The following is a 21613-nucleotide window of genomic DNA, read 5'->3' on the forward strand; positions in this document are numbered from 1 at the left end:
TAGGAACATTGGAACTTGAAAACCCAGTCATGGAGCTCGAGCAATGAAAGCACCAATAGAATGAACTCAATAACACCAAATAGTAATTGTATTGCTAACTGTCAATTACAAAATGAAATAGTAGTGATAATGAATTGCAGGGAAATTAAAGAGACAAAGAAGGAGATGAGAACAACAGAAGAATGGGGATGAGATGAGTACAGAACTTTCACATAAAACTTGCCTACTCTAATTCTTATGCTACTGGGTATTTATAGGTAGGGTCAACTATCTTAATTTCTTGCTTCCCACTTCACGCGTTCCACACTCGGATGCTTAAACGAAATCTGTTAACTTTGTTGGATACTTTCTCACTCTTTTACTGCGTCTCACACTTTCTGTTACTTGGGGAATGCTGACCTGGCTGCTATCTCGGCTAGGCGTATGCGTAATTTCAATTGAGTTACTGTTCATAACACTAGTGTAAAGTAACAAGTGCTTAATTAATATTAATGGGAAAGGAAATCAGAAGAAAAAGTATAACTGATGATTACAACATTTGATAGCTCAATTGAAATGAAATTTGACCATTTTAAGGCTTGATAAAGAATAGGCCACCAAAAGTGGATTCAATTTTAATGAGAATTTTGCCTATAAGGGTCCATTGTATACCATAAATATACTTACAGTGACTTCCTTTATCTTGACTGACAGCATTAAGGACCCTAAACATACATAGTTCCTTGTTTGTTAAATACATGCTGCTGTTGCTTGTAGTCAGTTCTATTATGGTCGAACAGTAGAAGCTTCAGCTTCGGCTCTGTCGCTTGACACTGAATTGACATCTACTTCTAATGTTGCCATCTCCAAGTTGGGAACTATTGGAGGTCTTGATCTTCGTGTTACAGTCATTTTTAATCCTTCTGTGGTGTGGATGGTAGCCCCAGTTGTCATTTTAACCTGCAGCCAAGTTGATTATACTCAAGAGTAGATAAGAGGCCATATCCTAAAGTTCATCCAGGTGTAACAGGTACAGAAATGCCAAAAATTAAGTGAGAACAGTAAAACTCACAGGAGGAGCTCCAAGAGCCATTTGAAAATCAAATCGTTGAACAAGCATTGCAACTGCCACTAAATTCTGAAGATAGATAAAAATTATGAGGGGAGCTCTTGAACATATACGAATGTTAATGCAGTAATGACAAGCAACGTCCTCACTACTGCAGTCTACTATTTAAAGGATTACCTCAAATGTGGCAAACATGTCTCCCACACATTTTCTTGGTCCACCACCGAAGGGAAGGTAACTGAGAACGGAATGGAAAAAGGCATTTTAGCTTATGTCTGTTTCAAGCTCTAAAATGGAGGAACATCAGGATACTTTCCCATGTTAAAGCATATCGATATTAGCTCTACATGGAAATAAACAAAGAGTGCTACTGATATTCTAACAAATTGCCTTTGTCAATTGTTATCTAAGATGAAGTCGGAAGTGTATTCATGTATGAAGAATGCTATGTGGCATGATTGAAATATCACTCAGTGAACTACAAAATTTGCCAAGTCAAGATTCTTCAAATAACTCAAAAAATGACTCTGCAGATCCTCGTCATCTGCAATTTTCCAATGCAGTGATCTTTTCTCCTAAAAGTAACCAGCTTATGGGAGCTGTTATAAACTACATCAGAAGAAAAATGCAGTATAGAGAAGGGACAATTTCGAGAAGGAAAGAATGGACATCTATGACAGTAGAGCATTATTTGCTTTGGAATTGCCGACTAAAACAAGAGATTGACTGGTTAAGTTCTCGAAATATTGGTTGCACAGCAACCAGAAACCCAATCAACAATGGTTTACTTGATAAAAAAAGTTGAATTATGTTTTAGGTATACTTTAAATTCCAACCAGTTGGTGGATCCTCCCAGCATGCATAACTTACCTGTATTTCCAATCTATTTCACCGATGTTAGACTGAAGGGAGAGTTCAAAGTGTAAAAATATCCATCTCATACTTCTCCAAATGGTGAAAGAGACCAAATATAACATGGCTCAAATCAATAAGATCAAAATAGTGATGACGAACATAGAAGTTTTTGAGCTCAGTAACTCTAACTTGAAATGTCAACTACCATAAATATGATTGCCTTCGGTCATGTCATTTCATTGGTAGTCAGTAGAAAACAAAAACAGTACAAAAAACATCTCTCTAATACTGGGATTAAAATTAACATGCAATCCAAGAATGACAAGTATTTTACCAAAAATACAAGCAAAATTGAGCTGCCTCTTTTGTACACAACACACTAATGAGCTGACAATTGCAATACCTGAAATTTTGGTTCGTCTCATTTGGGTTAGGTCCATCAAGTGGCCACCTCTCAGGATTGAATCTATCGGCTTCTTCCCAATGATTCGGGCATCGATGCAAGTTCCAAACAGAAATGAAAATGTCTTCACCCCTATGAAAGTGCTAAAATAATTTCAGATTATTATGATCAAAAGATGGTCTAGAACCTAGACCAAATAATGGCCACCCGCTAAATATGGTGCAGATGTAAGTTCCTCTTTCATGTTTGATGAAGATATGACCACAGTTTCATTAAGCATGGGCCCCATGTCAAACCGAAATGTTTGAAAATTATAGACGTCAATAGAAGTCTATGACCAATAGACCTCCATGTTCTGTGATCAGCTATTATTATGCGAAGGGAGGACATCAGTGTTCAAATCAGATTTGGAAGAGAAGTCTGCTGAAACTATTTCGTAACTACCAAAAATTCTTTAAGATAGTGCTGACAACATGACCTCAGTATACTACTATCGGAAATATATATGGAGCAAATGTTTCAGCAAACTAGGAACACCAGTTTATTTCTTTCTCTGAGCAAGATAGAAATTATCTGCAGTATCCACTAGTTTAAGCATCTCTGCACCCTGAGCGTACAAGAGTGCCCAATATCGGTAGTAAGCTCAATGAGGTATTATTGAAAAGCAAATGCTGGCAAAGGCGATCAGTTGATTTTCATTATCTAACAGCCTACACCTAACATGCTAATAGCAAGCTCAATTTTTTCTTTTCATCCCTTTGTTTCTTATTATTTCTGTTATGAGGGAAGGAGAGATGCATTTTTAGTCTCTCCAAAGATTGTATGCACTCGTGGGACAAATATTTAATTGATGAGGCTTGCGCAAAATGCTTTTTAGTACAGATTTAGGGATAACCTTTTAATCGGGTAACCTCCAACTACGTCCTCCTCAATAGAACGACGAATCAAGACTGGTGGCTGTGGATATAGTCTTAAAGACTGCAAAACAAAAAGAAGAGTTTCAGAAAGTAAACACGTGGAAGCACAATAAAAGGATTTATGCCTGAAGGTAACATTCTTCTCACCTCATTAATCACACGAGTTGTGTATCTGAGTTTCTTTAGATCTTCAATGGTTGGCAACCTATCCCCTAGAACTGAATCGACCTGAAATCAACAATAAATACACTATATATCAGATCCAAACAGCTGTTCTCCATAAAGACGATTTAATAAGTCTAGGTGAAAACACTTATATTTCAACCCACCTCATCTTGAAGCTTGGCCATGACACTAGGTTCCTGCAGTTTATCAGGGTTGAAAGCGAGGTCAAATACTATCATGAAGAACTTCACAGCTACCTAGCTTTATCTCCTTTTTCATATCTTGAATAAATCATAATTTCCAAAAGTTCAACCATGAGAAACACATTCTCTCTAGGCCAGTATAGAGTTGAAGTGAAACGCAACAAGCAGATCATCTAAATTGACACTTGCAAATTCTATCAAAGATGCACATAACTTTTACTAGGAAAAAGCTTCACATAGATCTTAAAGAACATCTGCAAAGTTATCTGAAGAAGGAACTTTCACCCATAATAAGGCAGTTTCTGAAAGGTGAAATACTTAAGCTTCTGCCTGAAATTGACAGAGGTAGACCAACCTTGGACAACAGATAAAAGGTCCATGTGAGCACTGCTGCAGATGTTTCATGTCCGGCTATAAGCATTGTCATGAGGTCATCACGAAGTTGCTTGCTTGAGACCTACAACTTAATGCATGAGAAGCATCTAAACCAAATTTTGGCAGTGTAAATGCATCCAAAACTCCAATGTGTTATACCTCATCTCCAGATGCTAACAAGAAATGGAGGATGCTAGGATCTTTTTCATTCATGTATTCCTCGTGAAACTGCAACTCTTCTTCGTCTACCATCCTCTGAAATGCATTCCGAGGTAGGAACAACTCAGAACAAAATTACTCGCAAAAGATCAAGCAAAATAAATTTCGATACGTATTAGAAAGGCACTGACAACATAGTAGAGAGAGTTAAAATTTGGTTGCATGTCAGTACTCACTCAAAGCAACATATCTTTCAAAATCTATGTTTGCCATAACATCTGCAGCTCATTTAATAAAGAGCTTGGTTTTTGCGCTTAACACTATCTGCAATAAGCATTCCTCTCTTTGCCTTATACTTGGACTCAGTTACTGTTTCTTATTAACTTAAAAGAGGAAAAATTACATCGTTTGTCACAAAGTTCATACATCTTATTCGCAAAGTAGGACAAGCTAGTGTCAAACAAAATGGAGAACGACATCAAACAAAGCCTTTGAATTGTACTGCAAGTTAGGTATGAAGATATGACAAAGTAGCCATGGGGCTTTTCTGTATTAGAGAGGAGGACCACTCAGTCCAAGTTTCAGTCCACAGAGATGTACAGGTTTGTACAAAACCCATAGATCCACTTCCTTAAGGCCACTATGCTAGTTCCGTGAAGCACATATTCAGAGAATCTTTCTCATATCCGATTACCACTTCGCTGTTGATACTTATTTTGTAACTGCTGAGGTATTATCCTGAATCATACTAATGCCTCCATCATTATTTATTAGGTAACTTGTTTTGAAATTTATAACATAAAAAATCTACAAGTTATGAAGAAATGCTGAGAAAAAGCACAAAACTTCCTAAACTGCAATAGTAGGATTGTTAGGATCTCACCCTCGAGATCCCTCTTGCGATGTTATATGACTCCTTCCAATCTGACCACTTATTGACATTAGGGGTCTCTGTACATTTTTAAAATGGTGTGAGAACATAAGAAAAGGAGATAGGCAGGATCTGCTGGGAAAATCCTTTATACAGTAGTTTACTAATTGTTTCTAGACTTCCTCTGTTGTGGGACGAAATATCTAATATTCTAACACAATGTTTCAAGCTCAAGCGTGGATAAGTAACCTTCACTGTGCAAATTAATATTGTAGAATAGGAATTGAACAAGTGATGTTGATCAATATGCAGCACTTACGTCAGAATTGTGCCTGAACAGTAGCTAGAATAGTATTCATTTTTTTAAAAGCTTATAAGTAGAATCATATTATTAAATAATTGTGACTAGAATTGTGTGCATACAATGGCTAGACACTGTCCACTCGAAAAGTTGTTCAAACAGTTGTCAGAAGAGTGGCTGGATAATGGATAGTCATCGAATACGTTAGGGAACAGTGTTGCACCAAAAACAAGTGTATTGAGGTCGGATGATCACTTGAATAAGGCAAAATCAGAGAAAACGCACTATCGTGTCTATAGTGCTAAAAGGAGTTGCAATGCCACTGAACGACCAATGGAAAGAGTCACGGTGTCACTAGGAAGAAGAATGAAAATTTTGGCTGATGGAGCAGCTGAAGCAGAAATAAATGTCTTTAAGCAAATCGTCCCTTCTCTTATACCATATGAGAAATAAGAGAAGAGATCGGGAGAATATTGTGTACAAGTCCAATATCTAGGAGCGGTTATAAATAGCTTAAGGTTATACAGTACACAAGATTCTGACATTGTAACATTATACCAGTCAAACACTTGGATCGTGAAACTGAATGAACCTATGCACACAGAAATTCTAATGACAAAGTCCAAAGCTTTTCTTCATAAACAGGTAAAGGTCTGGGATTGGTTTTAATGGAAATACCCCATTTTCAGTAGGTCGATAAGGTTCTATCTCGAGATTATATACCAAACTATACTAGTCACTTCTATCATGCAGGCAATAATAAAATTAGCAAAAGTTCAAAATGATTTTGTTCTTGATATAAGCAGAAGATCAGGATGATCTCTGAAGCCAATAAACATTACCTTACATATAGCAATCAGATCATCCAATGTGTCATTAATCAACTTGAGAGCTGCATTAACCTTTTTTAGCTTCGGAGAGATATCTTTCCAGATAGGCAACTCCCAAACTGGAATTGGTGCAACACTACGATCTTCTGCTTCTCGAAGTACTGTATATACAGCCTGAACAAGACAAAACATCACAAGCACAGGTACAATTGCTACAGTCAAAAATAATAAAAATTGAAATAGTTCCAATAGAACAGATTAAACAAGTAAATTTGATCCAAGCAAAAGTACCTCCACGATACCAGTATCTACAGTTAAAGAGTCAAAATCATAATTAAATACAGCTTTGCCAATGATGTCCAATGTTAGACGGGAGAAAAGTGATTCCATCTCTACATCTTCTCCATCAGTTGCAGCAACATCAAGCTTTTGGCACAACCTGTCGGTTGCTTTTCCAAATAAGCCAATCATAGCTGCTACGTACTACAATCAGCAATGGAAAATGATGACAATTGTAAAAACATAGCAGGATTTTGCCTTCTCACTTAGCACTACACAAATAGATAAACAAATTAAACAAAAGACCAAATCAGCTCATATATATTCAGCAAGAGGCCAAATAACAACATCAAAACAGAAAAATAAATCCCCAAGAAGTAGAACAATTGCATTGATACCTTTTGGTGCAATGCTGGTACAATGGCACGCCGCCTGACGCGCCAAATTTCTCCATCTGCAGGTATAAGTCCCTTTCCCATCACAAAGTCCAATATTTCAGCTAGGATACCCTGGAGATGGAAGAGTCAGAAGATATCATCTTTTGAATTTTGAGTTGGTTATTTGTTCCTTCATTTTTTATATTCAACAAATTAATAGAGTACAGACAGCAAATTGATTTACCTTAGAATAAGCCTTAGAATTATCTTTCAGTATGTGTTTGGCTATTGATGGATCAGAAACTATTAAAAAAGACTGCAAACAATGTCAAATCATCAAACAACCATACAGAAAATCCGATTGAATTCAAAATTGACAAGTGGAAAAAATTAGATTTTGATGCAAATAAACAAACCTTGGGACCAAAAATCAACCGGAAAATTCCGCCATAAGTAAGGTAAAGCTCATAAAGAGGCATGAAGAATGGCTCATCCCGAATAGCACCGATGGATCCTTTTGCCTCTGGAATGCGAGGATAATTGCCCGTCCGTCGAGAGAAGAACTCAAGAAACTCCTTTGGTACACCCAATTTAGACAAACCATTTTTGAGCAATGACGGGAATCTACTCCAGAGAAAGAAAAAAACATAAACTTAGCAACAGAAGAAACTAGAATAACTTTAAGTGCCTATTAATCATTCTAAAAACAGAAAAATACGTTGTGTCAAAAGATCTTATCGACGTAAAGGAAAAAATCTCTCTAAGAGGAAAAACCTGAAACAACTAGTCAGCTAGATAATACATGAAATGACATCATTACGTACTCCATAATTTACTGTTGATGGTTGAACATGTGAAACAAAAGATACACAGAAAAGAATTAAGAGAATGTCTGGACACTAATTCCACAAGCCTGATTCCTTATATAGGCACACTTTACAAAGTATATAAATGCATATTTCCAGTATGGGATATGTAGACATAGCTATCAACATCTATGTCTCTCAGACTATATAAACATGTCGATGGATGTGTGTCGAACGATTCCAACTGGGCACCACTTAAGTTTTGAGCATACCCTTGTCACTGTGCTACTAGTCTCCATTGGTTCTAAGAGTGTAAAATACTATATATACCAACATAAAGTAAAATTTGAACAATTTATATAGCTTAATCGTCTGACAAAGGGTCTGAACTGGACGCCCTGACACCACCCGAAGCTCCGCCTATATTTGGAGAGTCCGAGCAGCATAGATCTACATTTTACACTCTAGCTAACACTGATTGAGCTTAACACATACACGTGATTGATAAGTGCTTGATAGATAATCATATCAACTTCAAAATTCCATGTCTCCTTAGTTGGAATCCATCCTAGCTTTTGTCACTTGGTGTAATTCAAAGAATACAAATTAAATACGATTGCAAAGGAGATGAACCTATGCATTCCAAGTGTGAATAAACAGTTCACACCAAAACCAATGCTAGCCATACAAAGATTATCCACTATAGTGAAACAAGAACAAAAAAATAAAATTATAGTAAATTAACATACGTACCCAGATTGTTCAACAGTAAACTCGCCTGAAGCAATACGAGCAGATAATTCAGCTCGCCTTTTCTCTTCTAAAAGCTTTTCCACCTTTTTGACTCCTTCATCTACCGACTCAGGCTGTTTTCCATTAGAATTAGAACACCTAATTGTAAAATTTGATACACTACCATTGAATTTAGGTGAGAGAGTGAGTCTAGATTTAGAGTGATGGTGTGTTGGAAATTGAAAAAGAGGAAGAGAAGAAGCCATGAATGAGAAAAAGATGGAGATAATGAAGAGTGTAGTAAACAATGTGGCGCACTCAACAACCGCTAAAAGTAATTTGGAATTATGGAGGGTTGTTACTGTAAAGATACCGGCAGCCGTCTAAAGGTATCTATCTATCTATATTTGTTTTGGTTACTACGCCATCTAACTAAATTATTTGAGATGCTTTAATTTAGACTATGTTTACGATTTTCTCTCGTAACTAATTAAGCACATGTCACATGCTGTGAACTTTACGGACTATCTAAAAAGTTTATTATTTTGTGAATGAGAAAATTTTATTATACTGTTGACACGTGGATAGTGAGTCAATTATTCATTTTAAAGCTAGAATAATAGAATTAGAAGTAGAATAGAATTATAAAAAAAAAAAAAAGAGAGAGAGAAAATTATATTGGTCCCGACAAACGTAATAAATTGAATTAAATAAATATAAAAATGCAATAACACTAAATTGTGGGGTCCACGTTATATAGCCTTTCTTTTTCTTCATCGTCACAAACTCACAAGTCACAACGTTGCTTCTGTTATATGATAGATTCAATTTAGTAGATTTTAGGAAATTTCATAATGTCAAGGGTTAATTATATTTATTTTTATTTTTTTAAATTATAAAATTTAGATATTTTAAAATATTTTTATATATCGTATTTTAATTTTGAATATATTTTTACGTCTTAATATATTATGTAGAGTGATGTATTCAACTGATATATCGTGTAAAGTGATGTATTCAATCAATACATACCGTAAAGCAATGTATCAGATTGATGCGTCACGTAAACTAATGCCCTGGTATGTAAAGTGATGTATCAAACTGATGCATCGCGTAAACTAAACGCCTCGATGCATCGCATAAAGAGATATATTCGACTAGTACATTGCGTAAAATAGAAACTTTTGTAATTGTTTCAAATCAATTTTGGGAAATATGGTAAAATAAGTTATGTATTTAGGTAGTTTTTCCTTCTATTTGTGATACTTCAAATAATTCTATTAGAAAAATTATTATTAGAAACAAAGATATTTTCACTACGAATCAATAGAAAATTTATGTTATTAAATATGATATTCTCGCTCATTGTTTATCGAATTGAAACATGCATCGCGAAAAACAAATTTTCACTAGAATAGTAGACAGCTTTTAAATTTTTTTCATATGAAATACTATTTATTTCCTTTCATACCAATTCAAGCAAAATGTCAGGCACACATTTGGTAGGTTCAACTCTCTTCCTACAATCTACAACAGAACTATTAATAGAAGTTGAAAATAATACTTTTCTTAGAAAAAACTTTTGAGAATTATATTTTTCTTTTCCCCAACTAATTAGACAAACACATATCATCTGTGGTCTGTCTCTGCATTCCATCAAAACCAATTTGAATTTCTATTTGTGAAATAGAAATAACAACAATTCTACTAAGGAAACAAAAGCAGCAAGCATTACACCATTTATTTCCCCTTTCCTGTTGAGTCTGTCTTACATCATAAATCGAACCAAGCATTTCGAAAGCCAGAAGGCAAATCAAGAAAACACACTGACATTATTATCAAGTCTTGGTCACCCTAGGTAACAGTTGAAAATAAGAACTTGTCTATATTATGCATCAGTTTAAAGAGAACCGTCTAAGGATTAAATGTACATGCCTTTGTAAGGATCTAGAAGAAAATAAATAATACGAGACTTCACCCTCCAAGCAAGACTGGATTATGTTCGGGTTTTCACAGTCTTCCACAGCTGCACCCACTCCACCATGGAATCAGCTGCACGGGTGAACACAGGATCTATTCGTCCCAGTTGCTCCTTCACGGCTGCTGCAATCTCAATCACACAATCTTCTGCTGTTTTTGCTGCCGGAGTCAATTTCATTGATTGGAAGAATGGAACAACTTCTTCCATCAGCTTCACCCCCTCCCACTCTTTCTTCAAACTCTCTATGGCATTACCTCTTTCTTTCCTCCACACATATGGAAGCCCAGTTTTCACACCATATCCTAAGTGATCACATACTACCTTAACACACATTCCAGTCCATACATCCTCCACAGTTTCCCACCTGAACTTTCCTTCCTTTGCCAACTTGAAAGATGGCAGCAAAGCAGGTCCCACCAATTCACGATCAAACGCTATATTGATTCCGCTCATAGGCATCATGGCCCTAGCTGGTACAGTGAGGACAGCGTCAACATATCGAGTGTTTCTCAGCTCCGGCTTGAGGGCTTGTGTAGGTGCATCAAGATCTGCTAAATTAAGCCACAGTCCACATGATAGAGCACATGAGACACCATTTCGCAAGCTAAATGGGTAGCCACGAACAAAATCAGCTCCTTTACAGAAAGGATCATAGAGGGTATTAAAGAAAAATGGAGTGGCAGGAGTCAGGAGGTTATTGATATGTTGTGCTATGGCATCGACTTGGATACCCTTAGTATCCTTAGCTGGAATGCAGTCATCATCTATTGAGATGATATATTTCTTCTTTGACAAGAGATAGCCAAAATATCGGCACGAGTAACCAGAAAAAGTTGCAGCATTTGAAGGTCCAATAATTTGTTGAATATCAGCTTTTGTATAGGTATCATAATTAAATCCACCTGGAATTTTAAGTTCTCCTTTGATGTCAGGATCTTTGATAATTATCAGGTGAAATCGGGAGAATACTGCTCTCCATTCTTCCAGAAATGAAGTAAGATCTGGTTCAATTGCAGCTATCACAATATCTACCTCATCATCTCTGACGCTAACTTGAGACATTTTTCAAGGCTAGAATAAGCAAAAGCAAGAACAGAATTTGTTGCCTTGAGAATGGAGAGAGCCTTTTGCAATAATAATAATTGATTGCTACCGAACAATATCAGAATTTCTCAGAGCATCCTGAAATAGTAGTTATAAAGATTACATCATGAATTATAATGCACTACAGAAGGAATTTTTTAGAAACACTTACTAGTAGGAAGCACAGGAGTAAGAACACATTGGATGTTAAATGCGCCAATTAGTGAAAGGATTTCTTCTTTTCCAGTTGCAATAAACAGCTTCAGAATCTTCTCATTTAGCTTCCCAGCTCTCAAGGTCCTCTGCAAAGAACAAAAAATTAAAACTGTTATCACATGTGAACCTACTCCAACATGATTGAGTAGATGGATCTTCACAAAAATTTACAGAGTTTGTCATCATTAGATCTGCCCAAGGGAGGTTTTCCAGGTCTCATTGGCGAATTTAATAATTTTAATAGCGAACATACGGAGCAGTAACTGCATTAATAGTCCACAGCTAGTATATATTGGTATAAACTACAATCTGTATGCCATAGAAGTTCAGACAGTGTCATATAGTTACGATGCAGAAAGAAGTCAGGCGTGAGATATGCCTACTAATTTTGCTTGGTGAATACCACTTGGAATACATTAAGATGACCTGCCACAGATTTACAGGTTGAAATTCTAACATGTGATGAATAGCACTAAAGTAGAAAAGTGACACAACAATGGCCAAGTAACTGCAGAAGTATAAATCATGTAACTAACTCGCCTGGTTCAGAATTCAGAAACATCAGCTACTCCAACAATTAAGACCTTACTCAACGTTTAATTTGTGCATTAAGATGCCTACTTCTACTCATATAGATTAAAAGGAAGTAACTCTGCAACAGCTCATAGCTTGTCCGTGCAGATGATATCTAATTTCTTTTATTGGATCAGTGTTTGAGTTCTGCCTTTTTAGGGCAAAGATGGAAAAAGAAATCCTTTCTTTCATTTCATCATTTTGAGAGAATACCAAACCTAATCACATCAAAATTCAGTACAACTAAATAGCTATTCCCCGAGGATTCTTGCCGGCCAGCACTTGGCTTGATGAACTCATTCGGTGGTCTACATTTGTGAGCACTAGTACTTGTGGGTTGAAGTACGGAACCATCATGGTGTACAGTGTGAGCACTAGTACTTATGGGGTTGGAGTATGGAAGACAATTACAGCTCTATGGCCCAGTGTTGTGAATGGCGAGCGCCTCATCGCCAAAGGCGAGAGGCGAGGCGAGGCGAGCCCTTCTCGCCATTCCACACTGAGGCGAGGCAACCCATGGCGAGGTATGGCGAGCTAATGGCGACAAAAATGGCGCCGCCTTTTTGATTTAAATTTTTTAAAAAGATTTGACTTAACAATATTAATCAAAATTAGGGTTTTTTTTGTTTATTTTCAAAATTTGCTGCTGCCCGACTCCTCTTCCCCTCGCAATCTCTTCGCCCCGACTCCTCTTCCCTTCGCGATCTCTTCTATTGTCAAAATTTGCCGGTCGCATCTCTTCTCTTGTTCTCCATCATCTTCGAGTTGTTGCTGCACTGAGGACCTGAGGTATACCTCTTTTTTTTCTTCTTCTTTTGATCTTTTCAGTTCTTCTTGAGTTCTTTTCTTCAAGAGTCGGATAGTTTTGAAGAAGAATAGACATTTAAAGTTTTAGTATTGTATTTTGAATTATTTGGTCTTTAAAGTTTTACTACTATTGGTTTTTGAATTGAATATTTGCTAATATGTGTTATTACTATTAAGATTTTGGATATTTATATATGCAATTAAATATTTTTAATCTTTGGTATTAATTGGCGCCTTAATTCAAAAAGGCAAGCGCCTCGCCGCTCGCCTCGCAGGCCCTTGTCGCCTTTTGTCGCCTCTCGCCGTCCAAAACACTGCTATGGCCTGAGCTGGAAAGAAACTTACAAATAATAGTAGGAAATGGAAAAAGAATAAAATTCTTCAGGGAAGCTTGGAAGGAGACATTACCACTGATGGAGACCTTATGAAGTTTGGAGTGCACTGGAACTTAACCGTCGGAGGTTGCTGAATGACTGGGAATGGCAACTTGTTAGGTAGGATTGGTGATTTCAATGGGACCGATTCTGAATCGGACATCTTGAGATGGAGACAGAATAAAGATGGAGAATTCACTCTAAACAGCGCATATAGAAATGAGGGCATGGTGCAGAATGGAGAGCTGCCAAATTATGAAGTGACATATGGAAATGCCCCATCCCAACCATAGTAAAATGCTTCACTTGGTCTGTGGCTAAGAGAGTCTGTTTGACACATGAAGTTTTGAAGAGAAAACGAGCCATCAGTCTCCCGATGTTTCTTGTGCAAGGGAACAGATGAAACCAACAATCATGTATTTCTACATTGCAAATTCACTGCACAGATTTGGTCCTTATTTCTAACCTAACTGAGACAAGATGGACTATGCATGAACACACAGCAGACTAGCTAAGCTGTTGGATAAAATGAGGTGGAAGCAAGAGCAAGAAGAAGTGGAGGAGGATAATTTCGTAGTGTATCTGGTGAACAGTTTGGAGAGAGAAATGGGGAACATTTCGAAGATAGATTCAACTCCATTTAACAAGATAAATGAAATTATATAGTATCTTTCTACTTTTGGGGTAAAAAGTTGTTACTAGAGGATTTAGACCATTTTGTAGAATTATTAAGATCCCTGTAAGTATTTCTTTTTCTCCTTTTTCTTGTAACTAACACTTTTGATGGTCTCCCAGAGAAACACATAGTTACCTGTTTCAAGAAAAACAATATGGACAAAAGAAGAGTTGTAAAGACCTTGATACACAACTTGAATGTTGACATCATTTGTGTTCAGAAAATAAAATTAGAAGGTGGTATAAGGGAGAGCATTAAAAGAGATTTGGAAAGGTCACATGGGTGAGATTTGAATGCCTAGAAGCTAATGGTACCGGAGGGGTATATTGATGTTATGGGATAATGGAATTTGGAGAGGGACCTCTTTTCGAATTGGTTCATATACCTTAACTTGCAAGTCTGAGGCACTCTTTCAGGATTTTTGAGTGTTAGGGTATATGCACCAAATTACAGATATGAAAGAAAATGTTAAGGAAGAGATAGGAGGAGTTAGGGGCTTGATGGGTGACCTTTGGCTGTTTGTGGGACTTCAACATCTCAAGATTTCCTTCAGAAAAGATAAACAGTAGCAGGGGATTTCCAGCTATGGTGAACTCAAATTTTATAGAGGATATGACATTCACAGAACCCTAACTGGAAGGGGGCACTTAACCTGGTTAAAGGGTGAAAATCATATGATCGCTTCAAGAATTAACAGAACAGTTTTGTTCAAAAGAGTGGGATAATAGATTCAGTAATATCGCACTACTTCTACAAAGAATTGAATCTGATCACATCCATATATCACTGCAATATGGTGCCTGGGAACAGAACAAATCATACTTCAAATTTGAGAATTGGTGGTTGAACACTGAAAGTTTTGTGGACAGCATTAGAGAATGGTGAACCTCTTCTGAGTTTGCAGGCAAGTCTGATTAAATTCTGGCTTGTAAGCTCAAAGCACTTAAAGGCGAGCTAAAGGAATGGAGTAGAAGCAGTAAATTCCAGGGAACTTGGGATTTCAGAAGGCTCCAATTTTGAATCAACTTGCTACAATACATGTTGTCCAACATAATAGACCACTCTCAAATAAGGAATCAAGCCACCCTTCTGATGGAGTATGATGAACACATCAAAATCTAGAGCTATGTTGGCTTTTAGGTGACAACTTCCAAAAAGTGACCAATGCACACAAGAGAAGTAATCACATAAGTCAATTAGTGATACGAGATGTAACAATGGAGGAACCAGAAGGAATTTAGAGTCTGATCATTGAATTCTAGCAAAATTTCTATTCTGAAATTGTTGAATGGAGACCTGCCAACAGTCTAAGCAATCTTATCAACTGGCCTACCAATACTGAAGAAGAGAGAATCACTACAGGGTTTCTTCGAGGAACATGAGGTGCTTACTTGCCTGAAGATGAAGATGTGTGCCATGGATAAAGCTCCTGGCCAAGATGGCGACACAATGGGTTTCTTATCAAATGTTGGGAGATAATTGAACATCATATCATGGAAACTTTCCCTAATGACTAATGAAGTGCACTCTCCTTTTGGAGTCAGTTTGTGGAGATCTATTAGAGTATTATGCCCTTTATGAGGAATCACACCTCCATAAAGGTGAACAATGCGTACAAAACATCATTTTCGAAAGATGATTGGTTGGGTAGGGGGGGTCTGATAGATCCACCCCTTACTGGCTAAGCAACATCAGACGACGGTAGCAGATGCATGGTCCTTGAAGAGGTGGAGCATACAACTCAGAAGGAATTTAAAAGACTGGTAAGTGGATACATTGACTGAGTTCTACAAAAGCAAGAAGAATTTCAAAAGTTCACAGGAGGGTACAGATTGTTTATGCTAGAAAGAAGACAGTACGGGACTTTTTAAAGTAAGTTCAGCTTACAAGTTATTGAATCAAGACAATCAACAGATAGCTCATTGGTCTTGGAAACACATTTGGAAAGTGAAAATATCTTTCAAGGTCTTTTTTTTCACATAAGCACATGAAGCTTCTTTGACCAAAGATAATCTTAACAGGAGAAAGATCCTCCTTTGTTCAAGATGCTTTCTTTGTGGGGAAGAACATGAGACAACCATCTATTCTTAGGTTGCAAGGTTACAGATCAGCTATGGAGGATTTTCACCAACCTCAGAAGCATAGCACGAACAATGCCCAGGAAGATAATTGAGGTTCTACTTTGTTGGGAGGAGGCTGGAGCAGGAGTTGCAAACAAGGATAGAACAAGGATTGTCCCAACTTGGATATAGTGGGCGATCCGGAAAGAAAAGAATTCCAAATGTTCTGAATAGCAGTTCAGTACAAAAAATCAAATTGAATTGCATTAGACTTCAATTTCTGGCGTAGACAAATCTACATAGAAGATACTGAGTTGATCATAGATATCCTAGGATTCTGCTAGGTTTTGATCCGTTGTTCTTCCTTTGCCTTGTAAGTATGGTTTCAGCACAACCTTAATGTTGTTTTGGTCAATATACAAATGTTACTTCATCAAAAAAAAAATGCTCCAAAATTTATCCAGAACAAGTCAACTATTATTGCCCATTTATCAGCTATCCTGATAGTCTAGGCTGAGAGACAACTTTCTTTCTTTAAATGTCCAGAGTATCCTTGTTTGCCAGAACAAGTGGTATACTTTGTCCTGCTTTAGTTGCTGATAGCCTAATACCACAGTTAGAGCTGAAAGTTGGTTGTCAGGTTCAGGTATAATTTCCTGTTACTTGGTCGTAGCTGATAAATGGAGCAGTGAAACAACTATGACCATGTCCGTACATGTTTGATAAATAGCTTTTAACATGGGAAAGAGTCTAAGTGGGCAGTGTTTTATTCGCTTACATGTGTATAAAATTATTCATGCCCATCTTGCAGTGGGCAAGCTACTTTTTCTAAGTCACACATTCAGAGTATAAATGCAATCAAGCTCATACATACTCAGAATATAAATGCAATTTAATGATCACTTGGAAAATGTTATGTATTTTTATTTTATTTTTTTGGGATGAAAGGAAGTGTTATGTATTTGACAAATGGCTATTCCTACAATTAAAAAAGCTCTTGGTCCTTTAGATATACTTAAAGTTAGTAGAAATATGATAACGGAAGCGCTTCTGGAAAAGCTCAAAGCCCACTTCCTTTCTCTCTTCAGTCTGAATAGATACATCACATACTAACGGTCAAACTGAATTAAACTCAAAAGTCTTTACAAATCGACCACACAAAAGCCATAAAATCCTTTCAGCACTGATGATAATTGAACACCACATACAACTAAATAACAAATGAAGCCCATGGAAGGAAAATATCAAAAAATGAAGAAACCAGATCCCATCACAGAAAATTTACACAAGTATGCTCAAAAATCCAAAAAGATCAAAACATGCCCAAAAATTAAAAGATACACAAGAAGAGCACTAGCTACAAAAACAAAATCCAAAATGCAGAAGGGATGAATCTCCTACTCTTACATAACACACTCTAAACAACAAATTGCTGAATTAAGATCATCCTGTATTTATAACAAAATAAGTGAACTAAGGTTAAGCCAAAAAAAAATACTACTCAGATAAAATTACCAAGTGCAAAATTAAACATAAAAGCTCCATCACACAATATAAGAAAAGAAAATCCAAGAATCAGATCATAGCACAATGAAGTAAGATAAAGAGAGAAACCCATAATCATACTTGATTAAAAAAAAAAAACCATAAAAAGAAGAGAGTGCGTTACCAGAAAAAGGTCTTCAAGAATGTGTTCAGGTAAGAAAGAGAGATCAGAATAGGAAGAGATATGAAGAAGGGCAGAGTCAATAGCGAGAGAAAGAAGGGAAGGCGGGTCGGTTCTCATTCATTTAACCCTTAAATTACTCCGATACTTTCTCTCTCACATACTCTCTTACACATGTGACTCACTCAACACAACAAAGCACTTGTTTACATCTAAAGATTTGTATGTTAATGGGAGAGAGATGGAGTTGGAAGCTACCAGGAAATTCGCAAAACCAGTATCTCAAGTTTTTCTTTTTCCCTTTTCTGCTTCTTCACCTTAGGTTTTATAATTTAGAAATTCACATAACTACAAGTCAAATATCATATTTTCTTTGTTCTCTTTCTAATGTTTGATTTCCAGATTATAGTTTTAATTTAATTTAAATTGTACTTTATAAAATTCATTTGAGTACAAGACAGCCAACAGATTTGTCAATACTTTAGACTTGAAATCAAAATTTTTAATTAAAAATAAAGCAATTTCATTATTACACCACAAATCATGTTCGTTGTTTGAATATCATAATTTTGATATTATGATATTTGATATGATATATGATATATATTTTAAATTTTTTTTGGTATTCAATATGGTATTTTGAAATTATATATATAAGAGAATCATAAGCCAGACTACGTAGCGCCACTACAAATCAAGATTCCCGTTTAATTTTATTTTATTTCCAAAATTAGTTTTTCCTTTTCTTGAAAAGTTGCGACTTTTATGAAAATTTGTGGCGTTTATGAAGAATCGTCACTTTATGAAAAGTTGTGCCTTTTATGAAAGGTTGTAACCTTTCCGAAGGGTTGTAACTTTTTCAAAGAGTTGTAACATTTCTGAAAAGGTGTGACTTTTATGTAGAGTTGTCACTTTTATGAAAAGTTGTGATTTTTATGAAAGGTTGTGACCTTTCAGTTGTAACCTTTCCGGTAAAATACAATAATCATTTGTTCACATTACATTTTGTTGTTTATAAATAGTGGACTTTCTTCTCATTTTAAAAAACGTTCTTCTTCTGCTTCTTCTGAACAATTAAATATTTGTGTGCTTTGCTCATGTCGAATGAATCACTGGCACACCATTGTTTTTGTATCAATACACTGGTGAATAAAATCGTTCTATCTTGATAGGATCTATTCCTTTAGACATCGGGTACTAGAGGAGAATAATTCCCTTATGGGGATACTGTGCATTCAATTGGCTTGAATTTTTTCATTCTTTTTCTATCTATTTTTGAAGATCGTGGTATATTTTTTACGGTCATTAATTTATGCTTATATTATTAATTATTGTTTTTGAATACATGCTTTAAACTTCGTTGTTTATGTTTATGCAAAGTTATTGTTATAAGTATTCGTTAGTACATATTAAATAACAAACGTTAATTGGGTATTCAAGCAAGTTTTCTCTACTGAAATTGTTGAAGGTACAATAAAAAAGCTCTTACAAATCTATAGTTTCTTCATCAACAACGTCATTCCTTCACATACAAGGATGCAATTTTGTATTCTTTAAAAAAATCCTCTGAGAGTTAATAACTTTGCATTTCCATTTTTTTTATATTATTGCTATCTATTTTTACTACATTTGATCAGTAGATATTATGAGTACATTAAAGATTGAAAGTTGATTGAAGTAGTGTCATTCAATTTTTTGTGGTATGTTATTCCAAAATGTAGAAACTTTTCTGGTTAGAATGATTTGTTATCATCATTGGATATAATGTATGTTTTTTTTCGTTGTTTTGTTGTTTCCTTATATTTGTATCGATTATTTTTAGTTTGGTATGTATATTATCTCATTTGGATAAAATTTTTCGTTCTTTTTATGTTTTTCTTTTTTTCTTTCTTATTCGTCTCTTCTAAATATTTTTTGTGTGAGTTATGACTATTTTTGGCAAATTTACTTTGAAAAATATGAAACAAAACCTACTCCAAATAAAAGAAATATCTTAATCTACAAAAGATATGTTTATTAACATAGATTTGTTGTCCTTCATGTCCCAAGTCATTGCTGAGCGTTTGAGTTATCTAGGTTAGACTAGATTTTAATTTTTTAATGTTCGAGAGTATTTCTTTAACATGAGTCTAAAATCGAACATTTTTATCTACTTGTAATTTTATAATGCAAAATTGTACATACATATTTCTAAACCAGTCGTAAAGTCTCATTGATGAAACATCTAGAAGGGCCTTCAAAGCAGCAATTTATTGAAGAATATATTTCTAAAAGGGTTAACAATATTATTTTGTTGTTAGTTCAAATATATTTTTCTCCTTCGATAAATTTTGTTAGAGTAACAATAACGAAAACTGGTGAACGTTTGACCTCAGACAAGTAGATTGTCTCTAAAAGGAATGTATGTTGTTATTGTGGTGTACATTTTTTAACTGTCTTAACTTATTTATAAATAATATTGATTATCAAAAAGTTTCACATAATTCTTTTTCACAGGGAGTTATTCTAACCATAAAATTATTAGATTATATATTTTTCATGTACAAAAAATAGAAAAAGTGATGATTAATCGCTACATTAGAACATCACTCAATTTTAGTAAGACAATTATATCATAAAACATATATTATAATACATTATGTAAAACATAAAAATGATTAGATATCAAGATATTCTTAGGAGAAAATGGTCAAAAATACCCCTCAACTTTAGTTTATTGTTCGATTTTACCCTCGTCGTTAAAATAAAGTTATTTTTTCCCTCGCCGTTACCATACTTATCATTTGTACCCCTCAAATGGATGGAAAACCCAAATAAATAAAAAATACCCAATTTCAATTAAAATAACTCAATTTCTCTTTTAGTCCGGGTTGATCCACGGACTCATACCAAATTAAAAATCAAAATCCATATCTCTAATCTTCCTCTCCTTCCTCAGTTGAAACACCCTCTTATCAGTTAACACCCATAACAAGAGGCAAAAAAGCTCCACTACAATATCATGCTCCTTCTCCTTACAAGGTAAGTCATTTTCTATTGAGTTAATTTCATTTTCTTATGCTAATGGATATTTAATAATAAAAATTGCTAGCATATCTCATTAGCGGGTAAACTGAAAATAAATCATTTGTAATTTCGATAGGTAATTTTAGAGAAACTTTTGTGTTTGTTTCATTTCAGAAATAGAGTTGATTGATCAACGACGAATATCGAGGTGGAAAAATCGACGACGGTGTGGCCGGTGACTGAGACAGTGCAACTGAGGTTGTGGAACTCTATGGGAAAATCAAGATGATGTAGCCGGTGATGGAGACGCCGCAACTGAGGTTGTGAAACTATAATTTGGTGTTGATGGTGCCTAATTTCTAGACACCAGTGTTTATTTCTATAGGCCAACATGATCCCCAAACTTTTTTGACCGAAAGGTGCTTAAGGAGGTATTAAGCAAAGCCCTACTATCGTTTTATCCGAAGGATGGGAGGCTGTCGTTTTATCCAATGGGTGGGAGGCTGTGCAGGGACGAAGATGACCATATTGAGATTGATGGTAATTGGTAAGGGCCAAGGTGTGCTATTTTGCAAAAGTTGAGTTTAATGGTGTGGTGGTTGATTTTGGTGATTTTGCGCCGACGTTGGATCTTCGAGGCTTATTCCAACAGTTGATTACTCAGAAGGATTAGAATCTTATGTTCTCTTAGTGTAATGGGTAAAGGAGAATGAGTGTTAGGTTAAACGGGTCGAGGCATTAGGTTTAAAATGGGAATGGTTTTTTTTTAAAAAAAAATTGGGTTAATTTAAGGTATTCCGTTAAATGAGGGGTAATTTTGGTGAATTTAGTGACGGGGGGGGGGGGGAAA

At 35.7% G+C, this 21613-nt stretch overlaps 2 protein-coding genes across 4 annotated transcripts; both read right to left on the minus strand.

Moving 5' to 3' along the window:
• Nucleotides 1-463: 463 nt before the first annotated feature.
• LOC107018094 (protein LUTEIN DEFICIENT 5, chloroplastic) lies at nt 464-8630 on the minus strand. Its single transcript, XM_015218469.2, has 15 exons — nt 8343-8630; nt 7200-7407; nt 7028-7099; nt 6805-6915; nt 6419-6610; nt 6140-6301; nt 4126-4221; nt 3947-4048; nt 3553-3585; nt 3371-3451; nt 3202-3284; nt 2307-2438; nt 1226-1286; nt 1052-1117; nt 464-939 (listed from the first exon to the last, which is right to left on the minus strand). Exons 1-15 carry the CDS (start codon nt 8585-8587, stop codon nt 766-768), a joined length of 1818 nt encoding a protein of 605 aa, XP_015073955.1. The 5' UTR covers nt 8588-8630; the 3' UTR covers nt 464-765.
• A 1399-nt stretch (nt 8631-10029) lies between these two features.
• LOC107018057 (probable UDP-arabinopyranose mutase 5) lies at nt 10030-18094 on the minus strand. Of its 3 annotated transcripts, none has more exons than XM_015218419.2 (3): nt 17761-18094; nt 11558-11687; nt 10030-11354 (listed from the first exon to the last, which is right to left on the minus strand). In XM_015218419.2, the coding sequence occupies exons 1-3, from the start codon at nt 17875-17877 to the stop codon at nt 10318-10320; spliced, it is 1284 nt and encodes a 427-aa protein (XP_015073905.1). In that variant the 5' UTR covers nt 17878-18094; the 3' UTR covers nt 10030-10317. The 3 variants fall into 3 exon arrangements, with proteins under 3 accessions (XP_015073905.1, XP_015073903.1, XP_015073904.1); XM_015218417.2 differs by having other exon boundaries at nt 10030-11484; nt 17761-18092; XM_015218418.2 differs by having other exon boundaries at nt 11342-11484; nt 17761-18090.
• Between the last annotated feature and the right edge of the window lie 3519 nt (nt 18095-21613).

Source organism: Solanum pennellii, chromosome 4 (genome assembly GCF_001406875.1).
Source record: "Solanum pennellii chromosome 4, SPENNV200".
Taxonomy (NCBI): Eukaryota; Viridiplantae; Streptophyta; class Magnoliopsida; order Solanales; family Solanaceae; genus Solanum; species Solanum pennellii.